The sequence below is a fragment of the Echiichthys vipera genome (genome assembly GCF_963691815.1).
Source record: "Echiichthys vipera genome assembly, chromosome: 19".
In the NCBI taxonomy this organism is placed as follows: Eukaryota; Metazoa; Chordata; class Actinopteri; order Perciformes; family Trachinidae; genus Echiichthys; species Echiichthys vipera.
In genome coordinates this window covers 16,673,789-16,697,190 of record NC_139844.1, presented here as the reverse complement: position 1 = coordinate 16,697,190, position 23,402 = coordinate 16,673,789, and the positions used below count along the sequence as shown (strand labels likewise).

General features: G+C 40.1%; 2 protein-coding genes across 2 annotated transcripts in view; one reads left to right on the top strand and one right to left on the bottom strand.

Annotated features, from left to right (window-relative positions):
* Nucleotides 1-490: 490 nt before the first annotated feature.
* cdc40 (cell division cycle 40 homolog) lies at nucleotides 491-17,439 on the top strand. The gene is made up of 15 exons (XM_083934375.1): nucleotides 491-689; nucleotides 1,434-1,520; nucleotides 2,039-2,168; nucleotides 2,272-2,358; nucleotides 2,501-2,640; nucleotides 3,348-3,444; nucleotides 3,806-3,945; nucleotides 5,040-5,114; nucleotides 5,387-5,432; nucleotides 7,482-7,583; nucleotides 9,217-9,332; nucleotides 10,314-10,447; nucleotides 13,411-13,487; nucleotides 16,074-16,218; nucleotides 16,874-17,439. Exons 1-15 carry the CDS (start codon nucleotides 498-500, stop codon nucleotides 17,049-17,051), a joined length of 1,746 nt encoding a protein of 581 aa, XP_083790501.1. The 5' UTR covers nucleotides 491-497; the 3' UTR covers nucleotides 17,052-17,439.
* A 168-nt stretch (nucleotides 17,440-17,607) lies between these two features.
* mettl24 (methyltransferase like 24) overlaps nucleotides 17,608-23,402 on the bottom strand; it is a 33,681-nt gene continuing 27,886 nt past the window's right edge. The window contains exon 5 of the mRNA XM_083934376.1: nucleotides 17,608-18,786. Within this exon, the coding sequence (XP_083790502.1) occupies nucleotides 18,469-18,786 (318 nt within the window). The 3' untranslated portion in view covers nucleotides 17,608-18,468. The remainder of the gene's footprint in view (nucleotides 18,787-23,402) is intronic.

The window sequence follows — 23,402 nt, the reverse complement described above, 5'->3', positions numbered from 1 at the left end:
TTAAATCTGTTACAACCGGTTACAACATGACGCAAAATAATAAAACTAAAAAAAACATAATCAATATTTAGTAAGAGGTGATCCTCTTCAACTATCGAAATCAAAACGTAGTTGTTAATTGATTTTTTCGCTGAGGCTAATTCTGAATCTAACTTCACTACTGCATTAGGTCTATTATTTTAGTGCATATAAAAAATATATTTTTTTAGGCCTACTCACATGTACATTTTTCGGGGAATTATTTCTTTTATTTATTTTTATTGACAAATTGCTTATATAAAAACATTCAGGTAAACAATAGCAGCACATACAAGTGATATAAAGACATATGAATATATATATATATATATATATATATATATATATATATATATATATATATATATATATATATATATATATAATGTTAATTATATAAGGTTTATAGTTCCATCGGATGGTTAACGTCACAACGGAAGTACCGCCCTCCTGCTTCCGGCGAATTCACAACATCCAAGATGTCTACCGCCAAAGCCTCCCTCGTTTCGTATTTCAGCGATTCTGATTCAGAAAACGAGTCTGAATCTAATACCGATGCCGGGGCGATGGACTCCGCGGACCCGGACGCCTTGGCTCATCTTAAACCTCTAAAGTCTGCACCCACGATGTCTGTGGCTCTTCTCAATTCTGCCCCCGAGGTCGCCGTTAAGGTAAGCTAACCATGCGAGCTAACGTTAGCGGGAAACGCTGAGTCGAGCAGGAGGGTGTTGCGTGTTAGTCTAGCGTTGTGATGTTCGTCTAGCGTTGTGATGTTGGTTTATTTCAAAGAATAACCAGCTAATCCGTAACAGATATCTTTAACAGGAAGTCCGGGACCCCCAGGGGGTCCTCAGAGTTGCTGCAAGGGGTCTGGCAAAATGTGATAATCTTTCCTTTTTTTCCCCCCTCAAAAATGTGTCTGAAAAAATAGATTAACATGAATGCAACTTATTATTAGCAAAGATAAATTTGTTAGATAAATAAATAAATACATGCATACATTTAGGCCTACACAACCTTGATGGTAGGCTTACTGGTTAGGTAGCCATGCAAAGTGTATTAACATATGATGTGTAAAATATGAATATGTTAATAATGATCATTGTAATATCTAAGTATTGTATGCACCTTAAAAAGATGTGTGTGTATAGGTGTTTTAGGCCACCCTGGCTGTTAGGCCCAATTTATTTTGCAACTCAATGTAATACATTTTTTGCAGTAGAGGGTCCCTGCTTCAGCTTTCTTTCAGCCAAGGGGTTCTTGGTCTAAAAACGTTGAAGACTCCTAATTTAGACAATAAAACATTATCATAATTTCCTTAGGTATTAACTCCAGGTTTCTGACGCATCAAATAGCAAGTTAGTATTGTGTTGCGAGTGAAACAAGTGAGACTAAGTTGTACATTTTCATTTTAGGAGTCTGTTGAGACTGGCACACACCTGGACCCTTCATTGAAAGAAGTCACTTTTAATCCGACATTTGAAACCATGTTTGCACCAGAGGTAAGTTTTTAGAATTAGTAGATGACAAATGGAGCTGGCTCAAATATTAACAGTTTTATGAGGCTAGATTTTAAGTGACATTTTGTCCGTTGTACTTATCTCAAATATGGTAAATAGATGTTACGCGTGTGTATAAGTTGTATTTTCCTGTTCAAGAGGGCTTATATGATTCATCTAGCTGAGTAAAATGAAATGCAGCCATTATCACACATTATTAATTATCATCTCAATCAAACATTTTTGGATGTACCACTTGTTAGTTGTTTATTGTTTATGCCTATTATTGTATTTTGTATCTTACTATACCTTTCTTCCCACTTGAATGAATCTAGTGCTCTACCTGTTTTTCTTTAATCCTTCTAAACTAGTACATAAATCAGAAAGTCTGTTGTTATTGAAGTCATGCTTATCAGATATAGATTAAACAGAAAGACCACGCAAAAACAGCAGTTTCTTGTAGGTATCAATTCAAGTTTATTTTTTATTGTTATGAATGATTTTGTATTTTTTCCTCTTAGTTTGGACCACTAAACCCATTTAAAAGCCAGCAGATGGCTGCCCCCAGGAACATGTTATCTGGCTATGCAGAACCTGCTCACCTCAATGACTTTATGTTTGAACAGCAAAGGAGGACCTTCTCTACCTATGGTGAGCTCATCTTTGACCTGTTTGATGAGTTTAACTTGGGCAGTCAATGAATTGACCCTGAAATTGAATGACCATATTACAACTCTCTCCACTCTGCTAATAGGTTATGCTTTAGATCCATCTGTTGACACACACCATACCCCCGCTAGTAGCTATATTGGTGCAGTGGATGAGGCTGAGAAAAATAAAGGTAATTCTTTATCCCACCTCTCTCTTATGTGTTTGTCTGCAACTGGCTGTATAGATCAGACTTTCTTTGGTATGTCTTATGCTGCATGAGGTATTGTTTAAGAGAGATACAGAATTATAATATCTAGTGGCTCTTCTTCCAGGCCTAACTGTGTTTGAGAGCGGTCAGAAAAAGTCAGAGAAACGGAAAAAGATCAAAGGTGGAGATCCGGGAGAGATTGACAACTACCTTGGGCCGTGGGCAAAATATATCGATGAGAAAGATGTGGCCAAACCATCCGAGGTAATGCTTTGTTCAATACATAACATACTAATATTGAAGCTGAGTTTTTGAGATTGTTTTCATAATGAAGCAGCTTACTGCTTGATATTATAATGAGGCATAAGGCAGGGTTTCCATCGCCCACCGAATTGGCTGTAATTGAGGGGGGCGCGGCCTGCTTCCTTTTTGTGCTCAGGTTAACCAATTGCACTGGTCACATAGGACGCTCTGTGCAACTGATATAAACAACATGTTGTATGTGATATAAATGATCTGATTATGATAAATGATCAAATATGCATCCCCCTGCTTGCCCAGCCTTTCCATTTCCCTGCTTTCTTCCTGCTGTTCGGCTGGTTGTTGGTAGACAGGAATCAGCAAACAGCAGAGAAACAAGTTTGTCTGTTGACCAGCACAGAGAAACGTCCTCCTGGTGGAAAAGGCCAGACACCTGATGGTGTTTTTTAAATTTTTGTTCTTTGGATGATTTTAAATCACCAAAAAGTGCATTTTGTATATTTCAGCTTGATTCATGCATTACCAATGGCCCTGTGTTACACACACACAACCCTTTGCTCTCAGCAAAAAAATACAACTGTATCCCTGAGTAATCCCCTTTAAACCAGGGCATGCAATTGAGAGAGTGTCCTTAGTCTTTCCTAGGCACTGTATCCCAGTCAACAAATCTGTTTGGTAAATATCAGGGAGTGATTCATTTTATTTTACAGGAAGAGCAGAAAGAGCTGGATGAGATCACAGCCAAGAGGCAGAAGAAGGGAAAGAACGAGGAAGACTCTCCAGCAGAAGAGAAAACTATTCTCCATGGTACTGTGGCCCTTTAAACATGTCAATGGTTAACACACAGTGAAATTATTTACAGATTTGTGTTTCAGATTTAAATCATAGTTTGTATTGTGAGTGAAGTGTACAAAGTAATTCTTTTGAGATTGAACCTTTCGGCTTAAATATTGAGATTGAAAGTTTAGTCAGGTTTGATTGTATCGCACAAACCTTCCTCGGCAGATGAAGTTTGCCCAGACGTCATGGAATTATAGATTATCAAATCAAATCTTTTGAGAATTTAAGAACATCAAGAGCAGCTGACAGTCCAGTGTCATTAACAAACACCTATCCAAATGCTACATTATTGTTTTACATTATGCTTTGTCTCCTTTTGTCCCCCCAGTTAAAGACATGTATGATTACCAGGGCAGGTCCTACCTCCACGTCCCACAGGATGTGGGCATCAACCTGCGTTCTGCAGAGGCTCCAGACAAGTGTTATCTGCCTAAGAAACAGATTCATGTCTGGTCTGGACACACCAAGGTCAGTTGGGAAGGACATACTGTAGATCATTTGTCTCTGTGTGTACAACAATTGCTTCTTTATGTACCAGTGAATAGATCTTGCAGCTATATGTATTTTCTATGCAGGCTTTGTTGATGGAACGAGTTAGTGTCGTTTTGAAATTATTCTGAAATGCAAAATAAGAGCAGTGTCCCATAAGTGCCTGTATACATAGAGAGAAAATTCCATTATGCAGTCCCTGTAAGAATTTGTCAGGCAGTCGGTAAAACCCCCCCTGGTACTTTTGAATAAAATGATAACGCAGCCGTGTACGAGCTGCTTGTCCTCGACATATTCAAGATTATTCTGTCTCGTTTAAAACGCCGTTGTTAAAATTCAAATATAGAGGCAAACACTGGGTTATTCCAAGAAAGATCTGATTCAAGTTTCAGATCTTCTAGTGTGCTTTAGGGAGAGAGAAATCACTCAAGTTTTAAATTGGCTCCTATCCACTTTGTGCAGGAAGCTACCGCCTTCAGAGTCTAATTTGAAATACAAAGAGTTTTGAAAAGATAATAAGCGCGTGGAAGTGCTGATGTCGAGATAATAGATGGAGGATGGCCCTTACAGTGTCACCAAAGTTTTATGACATTTTTTTGGAAAAAGTTTGGTAACTTGAAAGTCATCACAGTTTCTATGAATATTACAGATGCAGCATGCTCTGCACATAGACACACACACGCCCACACACTATCTACCCTGGCTAATATGATTCAGCTGATGTCTTCCCTTAGGAACTGATTTCATATCAATAACCTGGCCATGTTTAATTAAGGAGCTTTATATGGGAAACAATTAGATGTAGTTCAGCCTTTTCCATAACAGTTAGCGGCTCCTTTAGTCTGTAGGAAATATAACACTAGAGTATAGATAACAATTCTGAAAGTGTCTCACCAATCCAAACATGTACACATGATTTAATAAACATTTTAGCGATAATATAAATCATAGCTATGGGAGTATGATTTCCTCTCCAAGCAGACACACAAGGATACCTTAGATTAACAAGCTCATGATTGGGAGGGATATAGGGTTAAATTCATATCAATATCTCCTGTCTGTATGTTTTCCAGGGTGTCAGTGCTATTCGACTATTTCCTAGCTCTGGTCATCTTCTGCTCTCCTCCTCCATGGACTGTAAGATCAAGGTAAATAAACATGGTGCCATGAAAAACATCACAGTTCATGAATGAATATAATTACATTTGTGTGTTTTTTGAAAGATGCAGTTAAATATTTTATTATTAGCTGGTAACATTGGCAGCTATTTGTTTAAATGTTTTATTGTGCAGCACTGCTTTTGAGAATATGAAAAGCTAACCCCAATCAACCTGATGCATTCTTTATGATTCATTTAATGATGTGTTGGGGGTATCACAAATCCGTGCTCACTTGTAGTTTGACCTCCTTTTTTCCACAGCTGTGGGAAGTGTATGGAGAGAGAAGGTGTATACGGACGTTTATTGGTAAGTGATTTTAAATGTTGATGGAAAAATGTGATATATGCTAATTAATTGTCTGATATGGTAACATAATATTATGAAATTCACCATTTATAAGATTTTATAAATAGCAATGGATCATTGGTAAACACGTTGACACAAAATTGCTCCTGGTCTGATATGCGTGCAGCTGTTCGGAAAATCCACAGCAGTGACAGACCCTGAGCTCAGCATTACTGGAAAACTAATGACACTTCTGCTGGCCGTTGTCAGAAAATGTGGGGATGTATATATATTTTTGGGAATAGATGGGGTCTTGGGGGTTTTGGCTAATGTGTATAGGTCATTCTTACACTCTTCCCAGACACTGCACACTGAATAGAGATTGTTTGCAGCCATGGTTCTGCTTGTCAGCTCCTTCACAGCATATGCATAATTCAGCAGCCCAGTGACTCTAGGGGAGCAAGGGGCAAGGGAGGGCACAAGACACGGAGAGTAGTTGGCATACACAAAGAGAGAAGACAGTTTAGGGGTGGATAAAGTGACAGAGAGTGACCAGCTGGGGATTTATGAATTGGAGACGCATCAGAGATGCAGACGATGATGTCAATTTATTATTAATAATCATTCAATTGGGGAAAAGTATAAAGCTGTGTTTTGAAGAGAGTGATGGCTTTTCATCATCTGCTGCCACAAACACACACACACCCAAGTAGGGGTGGAACGGTTCACAAAATCCACTGTTCGGTTCATATCACGGTTTTGTGGTCACGTTTTTTTCTTATTTCTTTTAGATTCTAAAAATACCATGTATCAGATCTATAGCCTAATAATTTTTTTTTTTTTAACCAGATATTCTTAAGAACACGTCCTGCAATCATGCAAAAACTGAAATAACGAGGCAGCTTGTTTAGAGATTACTGTAACAGTCTTAAATTAAAGTGAAGTGGGGGGGGGGGGGGAATATGAGCATCACATTAATAGATATTGTAAAACAATGTAGCGACATAGGAGTGCATACAGTATATTGTCTTTATTTTATCAGAGTAAACACAGGCTTCACAGTGACAGAAACAAAAACTTCTGACCATTCTCTGGTGAACTGGCGGTTCTCTGTGACAACCTTTCTTTTTCAGAGTAGAAAGAGACATTGATGTGGTGATTTAACCACGGATTTAACCAGACAGCAACAATTGAGAACAACAACAGATCAGAGCTTAGTGAGCTGTTGCCAAGAGGATTCACAAACCCGCGAAGAAGAGGCATGTGCAGCAGGAGCGTGCCTTGCGGGAGCGTGCCTTGCGGGAGCATGCCTTGCGGGAGCGTGTCTTGCGGGAGCGTGGTTGTAACCGCGCTCCTACAGGGAGCGCATGGAGCAAGTCTCCTAGCTCGCTGGTATTTTACGCGCTGAGACGGTAGCACTGAGATGGCTACGAGAAAGGACAGCGGTCATGAAGGCTTGCGCTACGCTGCACCTCATAAACCAAATGGTAAACACGTGTCCCGAACCCTTGACAAGCATACCGAACGGGACACCAGTAAGGCTTTCAACAGGCGTTCCGTTTAGTCTTCCAGCAAGGCTGGATGGAGCAAGCGAGCGGACAGGTTCTTAGCCTCAGTACGCTCTGTTATCGCTGTGGAAACAGTGTAGCCCTGATAAAAGACAGTTTTAACAAGGGAAGCCTCTGCATCCGCTGATCTCACGGGAGCCTCGCATCACCTGCACTGCATGAGAAAAAGGCAGAAGGGTTGCATAGATTGGGATTAGGAAGATAATAGGAAAAGGTGGAGTACAGTGGAAAGGACAGAGGGAGCATGTACTCTTTTTTTCTTCCTCATCCTCTTTCCTCTCCAAGCTCATTTTAAAGATTCCCATTTCGCCCGTCTCCCACAGCCCACGTCATCTTTCTTCCACAGCACCCCTAATTCCCTGAACCAGATTTTCACATTCCTCGGATGAATTGGGTTTCATTAGGAGGCAGCTGGGTAACATGGCAACAAGAGTGGGGGAATTTCTCCAGTGTGTATTTATTTGTTTGTAATTTATGTGTATATTTCTTCTGCTTATGTTAGGCCACAGCAAAGCAGTGCGGGACATTTGCTTCAACAACAGTGGGACCCAGTTCCTCAGCGCTGCCTATGACCGCTACCTGAAACTCTGGGACACTGAGACAGGTAGGCTCTACCACTCTGCTGTCAACACTCTTTTCTTTTGGTCACACAGCCTTTTGTTGATGATTCATAAAACTGTTGAGATGACCCCCATGAATCGTTTACTACAACAGTATAGTACAAATTCTATCACACTAGTGCAGTCTAGTTTAATAATTGTAAATGACAGCACAGACCTCTGATTCCTTGTATAATCGCTTGAAACAAAGGTTTATTTGCAGAACTTGGAAGCATGTTTCTGGAAGGTCTGAAATATGTTCCAGCCAATGTGTTACGCATCCGCCCTTCCATTTGGATGCAGATCCACTATCCACTCTAATAAGGGATTTATTGTTTAGATCATGTTTCAAGCAAAACTAAACATTCTGTTCTGGCTTGTTTTTCTTTAGTGATGATGTGTTTTTGGACTTTTGGTCAGACAAAACAAGCAGTGAAGATGACACCTTGGGCTTTAGAAATTGTAAAGGGTATTTTTTTAATTTCAAATAAGTGATTCATCGATGAATAAGGAAAGTACTCTGCAAAAAAATAGATGATAAAAACTAGAAGGGTACTCAGAGAATGCAGAGCTCCACCAATGTATGCCCACATGTTGAAGTTTGAATTTTCCTAGTTGGGAGCTAAATTCTATGATTACTCCAACGCCACATGAATGAAGCACAAATGCCTTATCTCGCAAGGTTAACCAAAGTGAAAAGGGCTTTGAGTATATGCCCCGTGATTCAAATCCGCTCCAAATTGGATTAAATCACCCCCAACTTTAAAAAAATCGGGCCAGTGGTTTTCCCGTAATCTTTCCTACAGATGTGTATCTGAATGAATCCAGTATTCTGTTAATACATATGTTAATTCAACATTAGTTCCCGAATAGACCTATTATGATCTTGTAGGGCTGACATATTCAAGACATATTGAGAAGTAACATCCTCTTGTGCTATACTCTGAACTATCTACACAATGTAGAATCCTTGATTTCACTGGTGTCACATGGTTCCCTGTAATCTTCCCCCACTGCGCATATCTCCATTTCCACCCCTCTCAATTCATTTGTGCCAATCCAGCAGAGGGCAGAGAAGAGTTAAACCCCCCACTTGTTCTGAACAGGATGTCCTTTGAAGCCACATCAGCCAAATACTTCTGTTACTTAAATTACTACACAGTTACAATGTGTTCCCACCAGTTAATTAGGGTTTGTTTAGTAAAAATGACAGCCATCGTTTCATTTCTCCAGCTTTATTTGGCAGTGATGCATAGGGGGGAATTTTAGTATTTATTCTAGATTTGTCCCAGTTCTAGTTAAACAGTGAATGTAATGCAGAAATAATGTTGATGAAAAGCCTCTATTCTTATCCTAAGGGCCTCTTGGTTTTGCAGTTATTTCCAATTTCCTGTTCTCTCAGCTCCAGCAGTGGTGGTGGCATCATTCCTGTGGTGATTCACCTCTGCTGAATGAATACAAAAAAATACTGAAATGTCTATGTTACGGCTGAGCTGTCGCTGCCTGCAGGGACAGAGTATACAGCGTTGAAAGCTGCAGTCTGTGTCCCCAAATTTTAAACAACTTGAGTGTACCTCTCTGAAAAGCCACTGTGGATTATTCTGGAGCTCTGAGTTTCATTTTTGCATCCCTCCACAGGCCAGTGCATCTCCCGTTTCACCAACAGGAAGGTACCGTACTGCGTTAAGTTCAACCCAGACGAGGACAAACAGAGCCTTTTTGTGGCCGGCATGTCGGATAAGAAGATTGTTCAGGTAAAGTTTGTGTGTGCTGCATTGTGAGCAATTCAATTCAGCTCCCGCCGTCACTTCAGGAATATTTCCCAGTTGACCAAGCAGATGCACGCACAAATGTCTGTGTATGCCCCCTGTGCCCACAGGAGCATGAAATGCACTCCCGTCTCATCTTCTGGCACTGGTGTGTGTATTTGTGTGCACATGGCTAGAAGTTCAGTGGCTGACAGGACTAGAGCAAGTCATTAATCAGGGGCAATTTCAGGTGGAAGAGAGGCAAGGGGATCAACTTAAAACACTACAATATCATATCAACAGTTTTTAAAACAAGTAAGCCTGAACCTCTACAGATGAAAGTTTGGATTTTTATCTCGATAGATTGTCATCTGATTTGGCAATATTATATCCCACAATTCCTGATCATGGAGTTTGGGACTAACTAATATGGAACTGTTGAGTTTTTGTTCTTGTTTTTTTTTTACTTTCAGCAGCATCTGCTTGAGTGTCAAGATTTGGCACAAAGTTTGTCCCCTAATTGTTCAGATGAACAGTAGTCACTATCACAATATCTGGCACAATAATTAGGGTTGCTATTAAATCATGCAGCGTTCTTCTGGGCTTTGAGAATAGACAGCAGATCCTGTGAACAGCCAAAGGCTAAGATAATTAAAATAAAGAGAGAGCATGAATTTAATATTGGATGTAAAATATGTCTGGACAGAAATGCGTTTGTTTCCTGGGGATGTTTCTATGTATTTGTCTTTCCTTTACTTTTAAATGTGTGCATAATGTTTAAAAAATGAATAATGTTCAAGACTGAGGCGTGTTTGACAGGTAATCACTCTCATCACACAACTGCAGTCAAGCCAAGCCTGCCGTATCTAAAGTTGTTTTCACTACAGTAAGAGCATGGAAATGTGCAGTGAAACTAGTTTTACGTTTGACACTATATTTAGTTCCGACTTGTCATTGAAAAATGTGTTTACCTCCTCTCTCTATCAGTGGGACATCAGGACAGGTGAGGTGGTTCAGGAGTATGACCGTCACCTGGGAGCCGTCAACACCATCACCTTTGTTGATGAGAACCGTCGGTTTGTCAGCACATCGGATGACAAGAGTCTTCGAGTTTGGGAGTGGTAAGTACAGACTACAGCCTGAAGCACTAATGCAGTGTTTTGAATTTGATTGTACAGTATATGAGTGTTGGAAGACCGTGGTTGCATTTGGCCAAAATTCATCAATGATATGAGTTTGAAGCAGGGATTCATTATTTGTTTATTTCTAGAGAGCATTTAGTGTGATTAGACATCTGCAAATGCAGTAGACGTGGTAGGAGGATAGTTTGCAGGGGACATGTAACTGTGATACAGATACATCATGGTGACATCAAGTGCCTTTTTGTTTTGTGTAATCTCAAAAAGAAGTAGTCTCAGAAGAAACATTTGAAAAACAAACAATATATCCTCAGTATATCCTGTCGCCCTCTGAAGACATCCTCGTGCACGGCTCACTTCTCCTTACATTATTTGTTCATAAGAAGAATATACATCACCAACCCTCCAGACGACCCTGTCTTGGACAAAGCTCACCCAGCTGTGCTACTAATCTGCTCTGAGTCATAGCCTCTGCCACGATGTGCCTGCTTTACATGCATCTGTTGCACTGGGAGTTTCTTTTTTTTCCTCCCCTGGAGCTAACATTGTGCTTTGACAATACTCCAGCAGTAACCCCTGTAAGCCCAGTCCCTGCTGCCAATTGTATATTTTAATAAATAAGCATTTTGAAATGGTTCCACAAATTCAGTTATCGGGAGGAAGAAGTGCTGGGATGACTGGCAGGTCAGATAAAGTTTTCCTTTTTAAAATCTTCCCTCCTTTCCCTAGCAATTGCAAAATCACAACATGCACTTGTGTTAGTCACTAAATCTTTTCAGATATTTTCATTACTGCAGTTTTTGCTCACTGGCCAATCGAGAGACCACCAAGAATGACGCGCAGATTAGCTGTGGATCCTGTGTTGTGGAATTCTTATTGCTAAAGAATTATAAATATTTGAAGACCAGCTGATAAAAGAGGCTTTCCTTGAATTCATGAAAGGGGGGCTTTTTATTCAAGGATGACCATTTGTGTCGTTTTTCTCTTTTGCTCTCGCCTCCCCATTTCGTGTGAGAGATGGGGATTAACTATAGTAAAAAATGTTAACAATCTCAAAGACAGAACAACATGAAGCAAAAGAATCACATCCCAAGAGTCTTTGTATGCTCGTTTAGGAGGGAAGAGGATGGAGGGGGAGGTTGGGGTCTCCAATGAGCTTTTTTAGTGTACCGTGGGAGCGAACGGGCAAGTGTTATGCTTTGCCAAAGAGTAGCTTTACTGTCCCTCTTTCTCCCACAGACACCACCTGGCTCTCAGCTTTAGCTAAACCCTCTCGTGAGAGCTGCTGCATATCGGCATTAGGCTGAATTTACCAGAACAGTCTCATATCTCCGCATAGTAGTGGTAGAGATTGGCAGAGAAGGGCAAAGTGAGGAAATGCTTGAAAAAGATTATGAGGCATAAAAATCATTCATTGACATCAAGGTCATTGACATCACAGGGCAAACACCTACTCTCAATTCAAAATTCCATCCTCATATTCACACACGTGCACACAAGTTTTCTGGGAAGAATACTTTATCAGTAGCAGAGGTTTGAAGAGTTGGTGCATGTGTTAGAGAATGATTGCAATCAATATGAAATGTGCTGCTCTGCCATCAAGGAGAATTAGCTGTAGGTCATAAAGACATCGTTCAGAGAGCGATAAAACTGTGGGCTTGGAGGGACATTCAGGATGATGATGGATTGGGAAAAAAGGATTTAGAAAGAGAGAGAGAGGAAAGCAAAGGACATTGTTGCCATGTCATCCAAATACTCGATTTCCCTCAAGACTGACTTTCATCATGGTTCGATCTTTTTAAAAAGTACCCTACCAACCCAAATTCAACATTATGCAAATATTTTTCCCATCAGTATAATGACTATTCCAAAGCAGAAGTGTGGCAATCATTTGAATGAAAAAAAAAGTAAATTCACTCTTGTCAATAGTAATTATGTTTTCTGAAATCCTCTTTTCATATTAGTTCCAAATAACAAACGAAGACAGTCTGTTTCATTTCCCTCTCAAGAGAAGCTCAGAGATTTCCCCCTCTCCGTCTTGCCATTTTCCCCGCAGGCTGATTCCAAAACATAACCTCAACCTTACTGCAGATTTGAAGCCTGGTAAACAAAAGTTCACATCTAAAACATACAAAATACTTTTTTGTTTTTGTAATTGTCCTCTATCTTGATAAATGTGAAAGGACAATATATCACTCATGAGTATCCCCAGTGTATAGATTGTTTGCCATATGTTCTCACTCTCCCACCACTCTCCAGACAACAGAACATTCACACTGGTTATGTTTGTTTTCTCAGAAGAAGAGATCTTATGGCTTTGTTATGGTTTCAGAATGTAGATTGACGTGTCTGCAGACATTTGCTCTGACAAACGCAGATGCCCCTTTTTATTATCTGTGTCTGTGCATGAATTGTGTTTGATGTGTACAAGAGTTTGCATTTCTCGTTTAACTCTTGTCTTTAGTTCTTTGAAAAGACCATCCTCCGTTTTGTACATATGTGCGAACACATTGATTCAGCTGTTACTCATCTCAGATAGAGACATGGCTTCTGCTTAAGATCATCTAGCCGTGTAGTTTCCTATCTGTCCAAAAACAGAGACATCGAGCATAAAAGAAAGGGAGGCGCAGGGTGAAAGAGCGAAGAAGGGATTAATAAATAATTGGATGGCAGAACAGACGCGGTGCAGCATCAAAAGCTCCTTTCAGATTGCATGGAGTTGTTTACATACTGTAGCTGAAATGGTGATCCTCCCTGGTTTTTCATAATTTTCTCTGCGGTAACAAGCATCTTTGAGATGGAATAAGCAGCTGCAATAGCAAACAAACTACACAGCTTGGTGAATGTTTTTCTTTTGATTGGTTCTTGCTTCAGGGCTGCTCAGGTTGCTCTCATCTAGTGTTTAACCCGTTAAGTGTCCTCACAGTGCTTTGCCTTTTTTTAAGGGACATCCCTGTGGACTTCAAGTACATCGCTGAGCCAAGTATGCACTCGATGCCAGCTGTGACGCTCTCTCCCAACGGTAAGTAGTCAAATCATGACAAAACGCTCGCAAAGACACAATCAGGCAAACAGGCTCTGGGGAGCCTAAACTCATATTACCAGATTGCAGTCGATTCATACCTTCCAGTGTTGGTCATTGCTCAAACGAATAAAAGCAAGGCAGGCTTTGTGTCATCTATGTTATGTATGGGGGATGTCGAGATCCAGTCCGGGCAAGATCATAGCATTTTTGATAGATTGATAGATGGATGGATGGATAAAGCACAATCCATCTCCAGTGCTTTGTTTATTTGCTGTAGGTATGCCAGCTGTCACAAACCGCCCATTGAGCTCTATTAAAACACTTTAATGTCTCCTTGATGCACAGTGTTGTTAGGCTTGAACTGTGGAGCACACAGCAGCCAGCAGTTTCAATTAATGACATGTCAGCAAGGGATGAGAGAAGCTGCACTGGTTTAAACAAAACAAAAAAAACCAACAGCTGGTTTGCCTTTTTTTGGTGATATTTCTGTTGATGTTAATGTTCGAGCTTGAAATGAAAAGATGCTCTCTTCCATCTACAGATAATATACAGAAACGGTAAGATATTGTATAAAAAGGAAAGCTGTTATAAATATTATTTAGTCAAATTAATAGTTCAATATTTTGGATAATACACCTACTTACGTCCTACATAAATAGAATGAATCCACCCTCATATCTGTACGGTAAATATGAAAGTGCCACCTGGAGAAGAGCTTAGCTTAAAGACTAGAAGCAGGGAAAACAGATAACGTGGCTCTAAGGTAAAAGTTACCTAGGTTAAAAAAAACTTCCTGGGGTCTTGTCAAAACTGTGAGGTTACCAAGAAGTCACTGCGCATGACCAAGAAAAAGTATGGCACATAACTCACCATACTGCTACAACTTGATGTTTTTACAATATACTTTTTGTTTGGATTGAGCACAAGATCATTTGTTAATTAGTGAGCTTTAGCATTGCTGCTACCTATTTCCTAGATGTGGGAGTGGTATTGATCTTCTCTAACTCAAAGCAAATAAGCATGTTTTCCAACATATATTCAAAGCTATGGACTTGCTGTAGGCACTGTGCAGATGTATTTTAAGGGAAAAAAAATTAAAAAATTCTCAAATTGATCCTTATTGACAGTATCTCCATTATCATATGACACAAGTAGATCTTAGGAATCTGTCGGTACCACCTGTGTCATGCTAGATTGTTGGGAAGGGGGCTAAATTAGGCTCCAAGTAAGGTTACATTTGGGCGAGGTAAAAACTAGCACCTCTCACCTCAAGTTATCTAAATGAAAATGTCACTCAATACTCAATGACTCTAGAATTGTACTTTATAGTATTGACTGCTGTAGGGTGTTCATGCTCAATACAAAGTAAATGAATGCAACTGCTTTAGGGTCAACTCTTAATGTAAACATTGAATGAAACTCTTTCATTTGACTCAATAATTCCCTGTTGCACTCCATCGGTTTCAGCTAACATCAGACTCAGCTCTTCTGTCCTCATCTGTTCCTTCCCTCTCTACCTTCTTTAATTTCTCCCTTTCATCTTCTCCCTTACACTCCCCCTAGCCTCATCCCTGCTTTGGGCAGCGTTCTTATTTGTGCCAACACGGTTTGTTTCTCTTGAGCGTGTGAATAATGAATGTGTTCTCAGTGGGAGACCATTCAGTTTTCTCTCACGCCTAAATGGCACCCAGCCCCCCTTGGCACAGCATCCACAGCCTCTCTCCTATTTTCTCCTCTCTGTCGACTCTTGCCATCTAAACGAAAGACAGAGCCCGAGCGCACTGCTGAATTTGGCCAAGTTGTTCCCATTCTCCTGCACGTATTGCATTTGACCTTTGTGGACAATCTTTTTCATTTAGGGTTTGTGAGGGAGGTTGTAACGAGAGGACACACCAACTCTGGCTCTCTTTCTCATACCACATTAATAATTTTCATCATGTTTCCTTTCAAGAAGTGCAGTGAGTCGTGTAATGCTTTGACACTGAAGTGCTGCCTCTTATCACTGTGTTGTGACTTTGAGGCTGTAACATTGTCAGGAGCTGAAATGCTCTGTATAGTCGACATAAGCCGAGCTGTCACTGATGAAAAGCCTCTTTTTATTTTCTTCTAAATTGCCTCAATCTATTTATTCTAATGATGGCAGGATGACAAGTCCATGCCCTTTTCACTGTATCGCTACTCAAACTCAAATTTCCACATTTTGGTTATTTATTTGATTTCTGTCCTTGAGGCCTATTTCAACCAATTATCATGTTCCTGATGTTTAATAGATTTGACTCTACTGTCGCTCTAGATCAGAGTTTTTTCACTGCCAGTTTCAGTGCAGACAGTAGTGTCAGGCAGCATCATGATTCCCCAGTGTCTGCTTGTTCAACATTTGGCTTTACAGAAACATGCTAATGAGACAAACTAGAATGCTAATGGAGACCTTTAACCTTGTTGTAACAACCTGTAAAATTATTACTGCTAACACTAACTGCTAGATTTACTAGATTTTTTCCCATGATTTTGTAAGTAATGAAGTCCTCTGATGCACCACTTGAGATTAGCTGTTAGCTACATGCTATTTATTTCTAACCCCAGGTAAATGGCTAGCGTGCCAGTCCATGGACAACCAGATTCTGATCTTTGGAGCCCAAAACCGCTTCAGACTGAACAAAAAGAAAGTGTTCAAGGGCCACATGGTGGCTGGTTATGCCTGCCAGGTGGACTTCTCCCCAGACATGAGGTAAGCCTTGCCTTTTATTGTGTAATTTTCTGATGAATGGGAGTATTGGGCAGATTGTAATAATAGTAATAATTGTTAATGTAGAAAACTGATTAAGGAAAACATGCTGAAGAAATGCAGTTAGCAGAGATTTGTCTGTTTCTTTAAGGGGGTTAGAACCATCTTACTGAGTGGAAAACGTCAAAAGAAACCAATAGAAGAATCATTTTATTGTCATTAAATGGAAAATATAGTGGTAGAACAGGTTCAAGACACAGTGAGACAGCATTATACTGAATGATGCTCGTTATACTCAGATACAGAATACCTCTGCTTGGCTGCTGTCCTGTAAAATGCCTCCATTTGCTGAAGAACTGTGGAAATTTGTATTATCCAATGTAACTAGGACAGTCCAGCACCCTAATTTTAGCCAAAACTCCCATTAAAACCTGTTTGTCCCCTCTTCGCACCCACTACCACCCACGTCTGCAAGTAGGTGCCTTAACCTCCTTTCAGTATCCATGGCAACATTGCAACTCCTGGCTAGACTAAATACCAAAAATTCAGACTCCCACCTTTTGGCAGGTGAAGTGGAAAATAAGTCATTTTTAGCAAAGCACTCAACCTTCCATCCTCTCCCTCTCTGTTTTTTTCTGTACCTCTTCCTTTCTTACAGCTATGTGGTGTCAGGAGATGCTGATGGAAAGCTGAACATTTGGGATTGGAAGACCACTAAGCTTTACCACAGGATCAAGGCTCATGACAAGGTGTGCATCAGCGCACTGTGGCATCCGCATGAAACCTCCAAGGTTATAACCTGCGGTTGGGATGGACAAATCAAACTCTGGGACTAGATATTTGTGTGTGTTTGTGTGTATTTGGAGAGGAATTCTGCTCAATGGTGGACAGAATTTGGATATAGACGGACAGAAATGGACCGGTCGTCCCATGGATTTTGAATTTTGGAAGTGGAAGCCACAGGGCTGGTATCCAGTCTTATTGTAGCAGCATATTTTTGTATCCAGTCATGACAGTTCAAAATATGTCCTCATGTATTTTGTGTACAAAGATGACCACAATCATACTTATACAAATAGCTTCTACTGCAAACGGCCTATGAGAGGGGGGCTTTGGCATTTTTTAAATATTTTATTTTACTTTTAGTTGGTAATGTAATGTGTAGTATACCTCTGCATTTTTCTTAACTTTCAGTTGACATCCCTTTGTGGAAATAAACATTCTGTAAATTTGTCTTAAGAAAATGAAGCATTGGTTCCTTTATTTATTGAACTGCATCAAAATGTTTGGCAAATAACATGAATTGGTTCAATTTTAAATGTGGTTTATTTTTTTGAGGTTGTCAGCTCAGTGCTATGTTTTCTGATGTACCTTTGTTAGTCGAGACAGTGGAGTAAAGCCAATCAAACACCAGAAGAGAACTGGAGGAAAAGTGACAGTTACACAAAATGCTTATGTGTGGATCTCAATTGCTGTTTTTCTATAACTCAAACTGCAATATGACTCGTCTGTCTCCCACACACACACACACACTTACCCTCACATCCTCATTCAAATGTCCAACAAATACACTGAACAAATCACTGTGACATTCTTCACATTCTTTTTGCATTTTGTTTTTGAGATAGTCATATCAGAGTTTAGCTGCAGGGAAGCTTCTATTCGAAAGATCCCATCCTTTTCCGTTTATTTCCCACATTCCTCCTCTCATTGTCTTACTGTTTAAGCAGCTTTAATTGCCTCCCACAAATATTCACTTGCTGTCAGTGTGGCTGGATCTTTCATCTACGTACCCACTTTAACATCACGTATCCATTAATGCTATATTGAGCGGGCTGTGGTCTGCACAGACTGTTGTAAACTGGAAAGGTCGTCAAGTATTCGGCGAGCCAAACGCAGATAGGACGATGATGACGGGTGACTGACTCAGAGGCTGACCTGCAGCCAACAACACCGCCACTATGAGGTAGAACACAGAGAGCCTCTGGAGGCTATTACTCTGCCCCTCTACATGACTGAGGTCATTATATCCCAGAAAGGAAGAGCAGGAGGATAAGTAGGAGCAAGGATTTCAGCTATGCAAAAAGGTCAGACCAGATAAGAGCGCCCTGTTGGGGCACAGACGTGCTCAAGCAAGAATTTGTGTTCTGACACAAAACTTGTTCTCCTAACTTGTACATTTCCGTTCAGAGGATGTTCCAGACAAGATAACGGTCCTTTTTTTTTTGGTTCAGTCACTCAGTCTGGCTTCCCTCAAGGCTTCCACTCTGTGTTCACCCAGCTCAGGGTGTAAGCACTGCTGGCGTTGAGGACATTCTTATGCAGAAAGAGGTGAGGTTTGGTCGGGTCACTGTGGACGTGGAAGAGGTGGAAGTTGGCACGCTCGAGCTCCTTGAGCAGGCTGAACCAGTAACGTACCACGGTCGGGTCGTCGCCACCCACTTCAAAGCCCGCCCAGTGCAGGTGAAGCTCCAACAACAGCTGACCCACCGAGTCCAGAACTCCTTCCAGGACCAAATTCTCCAAAATCTTCCACTCTGCGCTTTCCATATCCGCCTTAAGTACATCCACCTAGAATGGGAAAAAACACATTGAATGGTTTTCTTATTTGGGTAATATATGGGTTCTATTATAACACACTAAACTGTGTGAAATTATTGAACGCAAAAGTTATTAAGATGAAAAGGAGTATGTGAAGCTTGGCATTTGTTCCCGCTTTAGCGATGTTGATGATGGATTGAGCGAGAGAGCAGCCTGACAAGGCTTGCTGTGTTGGAGCAGAAAGTAAATGCTTCATAAGATAAATGTTAATCGCACCCTTAGGTCATGTTCTTGTGAGGAGCCTCATGCATGCCCAAAGTTTAATGCACATTCGTAGGTTCTGGGATTCCTGTTAATTCTACTAGATTGCTAAAGATGTCCATTGTCTGACCTTTACGTCTTTAAAAGCCTAGTTGGAGAGTGTTTTATTCCTTCTGGGCTCAGCAATGTCTCAGCATTTTCTCTGCTAGTACATCATGTAGCCACTAAATTAGTAGTGATAAGACCTGAGGAGAGATTTGGATTACAAGATTCATCAGAAAGAGGCTTGGGGTATTATAGTGTCAAGGATTATTACATTAAAGATAACATGAGAAGCTAGCTAAAGGAAATTCATAGCGCTCTGGGTGTTTTTAATTGTAGGAAATGTTTCCATATCTACAACTAAAATGAGAACATCATCTGGCGCCAGCAGAGATATTAAAGTAGTCGTGGCATTCCCATTCAATTGATGCCTTTGGTGACGATACAGAATTCCCGGGCCTCATTAGTGGAACTGAGTAAGTTTCAGAAACTCAAAAAGAGAAGAAAACAGAACATGTCCTAATGTTATCCTCTATCCTCCCTGTGGATCCAAAATCACTCCCAGGAGCAGAGATGTGTCCTTGATTTGATAGACACCTCCTAATGTAAAATGATATAAAAAGTTGATGTATTCACTTTGTCTTCTGCTTGTGTATCATACTGTGTTTGTGTGCATTTGTTAGGATTTGTGTTTTTTATTTATATTATTTAGAGTAACGCATACAGCTCACTCTGTTTGGCCTTTTTCCACCCATATAAATAGTCTTTCTGCCTCAGTAGTCCCTGATCCAGTGCTGCCAATATCAACTGTCTCTGCAGAAGTTTCAAGCGCTGGCAAGACTCCCATCCTGTCTGGTGTGAGTAAAGTCCATATGGTGTTGGAGCTTTGGAAAGCGTTAGCCATGCTAAATAGAACTATGCTGGAAGGAAATGAGAAGATGGCAGTTTCCTAGTGGCTGGAGAGCAAAGTAAGATGTATTTCGAAATCTAAAGACATTTGGCTGACATTTTGAGCCAGCAGCCAGTTAGCTTAGCTTAGCATGCACACTGGAAATTGGGAAACTTGCTAGCCTGGCTCAAACAAACAAACAAACAATCAAAACAAAAAACAGATCAATGGTTAACAAGTCGTAACTTGTTTTATTGAAAAAGAAGTGTAACAACGATAATTGCTTTTATGGATGTGACTTCTTTTTTTTTTGGCATGAGAGCTGTTGCCAAGTAACCAGCAGACACTCCGGAAATTTTGGAAGAAATTTTGTGGACTGAGCCTGGCTAGCTATTTCCAGTCTAAGCTTGCGTCTCCTGACTCCAGTCTGCATATCCACTGTGCACACATGAGAGTGGCATCTCTTCTCATCTAGCTCGGCAAGAAAGCAAATAAGAAATGTGGTTTCCATGACAAAATGAGCATTAGAGGGTTTTTATTTTGATGAAGCCACAGATGGTGATGAGGTTTCTCGAACAATCGGCTCTCATGGACAACATTGACATGCTTTTGGTTTAAGCTCACTTTGAATCATTTTGAACTGACAGCAAACCCTTTAAACCATTTTGCAACTTCCATCATTATTTGTTTTTTATCAGCTGTATATTACTAACCCTGTATGGATGTGAAATGATTCAGCATATGAATATGATGATCCTTGTATAGCCTGGCTCAGGTTAAACCCTTTGTAAAAATGGCAATAGATCTTTATTTTATTACCTAGTGTCATAACGAAACATGATCAACTACCTGAAAGTACATTTTTTTGAGTAGAATTACCTGTTATCTGATTGGTGCATAGACTACCAATACCAGCATTTTAGGCAGTATCAGTGGCATTTCTGATACTAGTATTGGTATCGGAACAACTCTAAGCTGACCAGCCTCACTGTATAGTCCGTAGAATACTTGATGTAAAATGTCTTGCCCTCCACTGCTGACAAATTAATGTCAGTTTGCTGCAAACAGTCTGTATACTCAAGGTGAAATAATTCCTCTCCTCTATGTGATCAAAATACACATGGTAATTATTTCAGTAAAGCATCCCCAGGATTAGGCAGCACATTAGGGCAAACTTTAATTTTAGAGACGCTTTTGATGAAAAGTTGTCCGATTGTTTGTTAAAAAAAACAAGTTTGCCGATTTGAGAAAATGACTTTAAATGGGTGTTTACACAGCTTGTTAATTGGCTTGAAATGTGTTCATTTTATGGTGGGCAAATCCTAGTTATTAGCAAGACTCTTATTTACAGTCTCCTTTTGTTCCCCAAAATAGTTTTTTCCACAATAATTCAATGGTTTGTGCTTGTAAACCAAACAGCCAAACATCACAGCTTATCTGGCCTTTATTATTATAATGTGTTGCATGCATTCATTAGTGAGCCTGCCACAAGAGAGCAGATCACAATTAAAGATGTGTAATTACACATCTGAGAGGTTTGCTGATTCTGTACTATTTAAAGCACTTCTAAAACTGCTCTGACATAAGGGCAGAGCCTCCCATAGGCATCTTGGCAGAGACACCTGTGTATTCAGTTTTATTTTTTCAAGACACTTTGTGAGGAAATCGTGGTTTCTTCCTGTGCAAGCTTACCCTAGCTAAATCCTTCTATACTGATATTTCATCACTTTATTAAATCGCAATTGTAAGACTAAATCCATTATATAGCTCTGCATCCACAAGATGACACAGACGTTGTATGAATGTACGGTGATGTATCTGACTTTTCAGCGCCACCATGAGGTTGGCAATAGTGGTTTTGAGTGAAATGTCTTCACAACTATTGGACTGACTGTCATGAGATTTGGTAGAGGCATTATGTTTCCTTTAAGATCAATTGTTATAACTTTGATGATCCCTTCATTTTCATCTACATCATCAGGATCAAAATGATAATTTGTCCAATACTTTGGTTTTTGACCGAATACCTGCCAAATTTAATTCCAGTCTCGGCTGTACTGTGTTTAGTGCTAATTAGCTAATTTAAGCTTGTTAAAACAAGATGGTGAATATGGTAAACATTATATCTGCTTAACATTAGCGTGTTGTCATTGTGAGCGTGTAGTCATGCTGATGTTTGCATTAAGTCCAAGCAGTACAGCTGCACAAAGTGCTAGCCTGGCTATAGACTTTTAGTTGCGTCAGTTGGCTACATTGAATTAGAATTAGAAATCCAAAGATGCATGTGGGGTTACCGTAGCAACATGTATGCAGATGACTGCAGGATTGGGCCCTTCACTGAAATGAGAAGATTGTTAGGTGGAAGTACTGTTTGTTGTGCTCATTTGTAATTTGGTAGTGCTTCGTTTCATTAAGAATGGTAGAACCACTGGTAGTGCTGATACTGTTGTATTGTCCATTTACCAACATGATCAATGGTCTAATATCCAGTTTATTTCCATAAATGAGATGTGACTTCCTGCTACTGACATTTGTCTCAGTGGTGACAGTGTCTGCTATCTCAGCTGGTCACCAGAACTCAGTGAATGAGTCATCTGCGTAGTTTTTAACAAACACAGATAAGAAATGCAGCACAAATGCATATAGGGACCTTTTCCAGTGACTCTGCTTCTTCACTGCTGCTTTTGCTGTCACAGAGGCGAGGCAAGAGCCTTTGAGAAGAAAGTGTTCTGCTGCCACTGCTGCTTGCTCCTCCGGCACACTATGTACTTGCATTAAAACCTCATTACAAGAATGGGTGCATGGCTTTGCATTTAAAACAGGTGGATACTGAGACAGTATGGCGTAAAAACCCGCACACACAAACACATACACGCACCAACGGTTACTTCTTCATATTTTGTCACGCACTGATGATATTTTACATCTTAATATTTTTCATTCAACGTTAGTCTGCTTTGCTTTTTTGCTCTAGAAAAAGAATGATCAACTATCAACAACTTAAAGAAGCTAAGGTCACATGTCATTAAGCAGTGAGCAGGCATTCTGCTCCACAAGCTGATTTAAATTTGCTTTGATTTAACCTTTCAAATATGGACAGTTAGGAATAAAAAAGATTGATTTATTAGGTTTAGCTCATTTGTGTTGAGCAAATCATAACAAAAACTTACAAACCCCAGCCCCTTAGTAGCTGACTGAACAAACAAATAACTTATTTTTCTATTCCTAGGTTGAAAATGAAAAGGGTTTATCCTTATTGGTGCAGGAATACAAGTCCCAGTTTTGACCTAGTGGTGGTGAAATGAAAGGTCACTGCCAGGTCACCAAGAATATTATAATCCATCCTCTGGAGACAATTAATATCCACAATGAATTTAAAGCCCCTGTGATTTGAACATTTCTGACTTGGGTGACTCATAGTGGGGGTGTCAACGACGTAATACAGCAGGACACA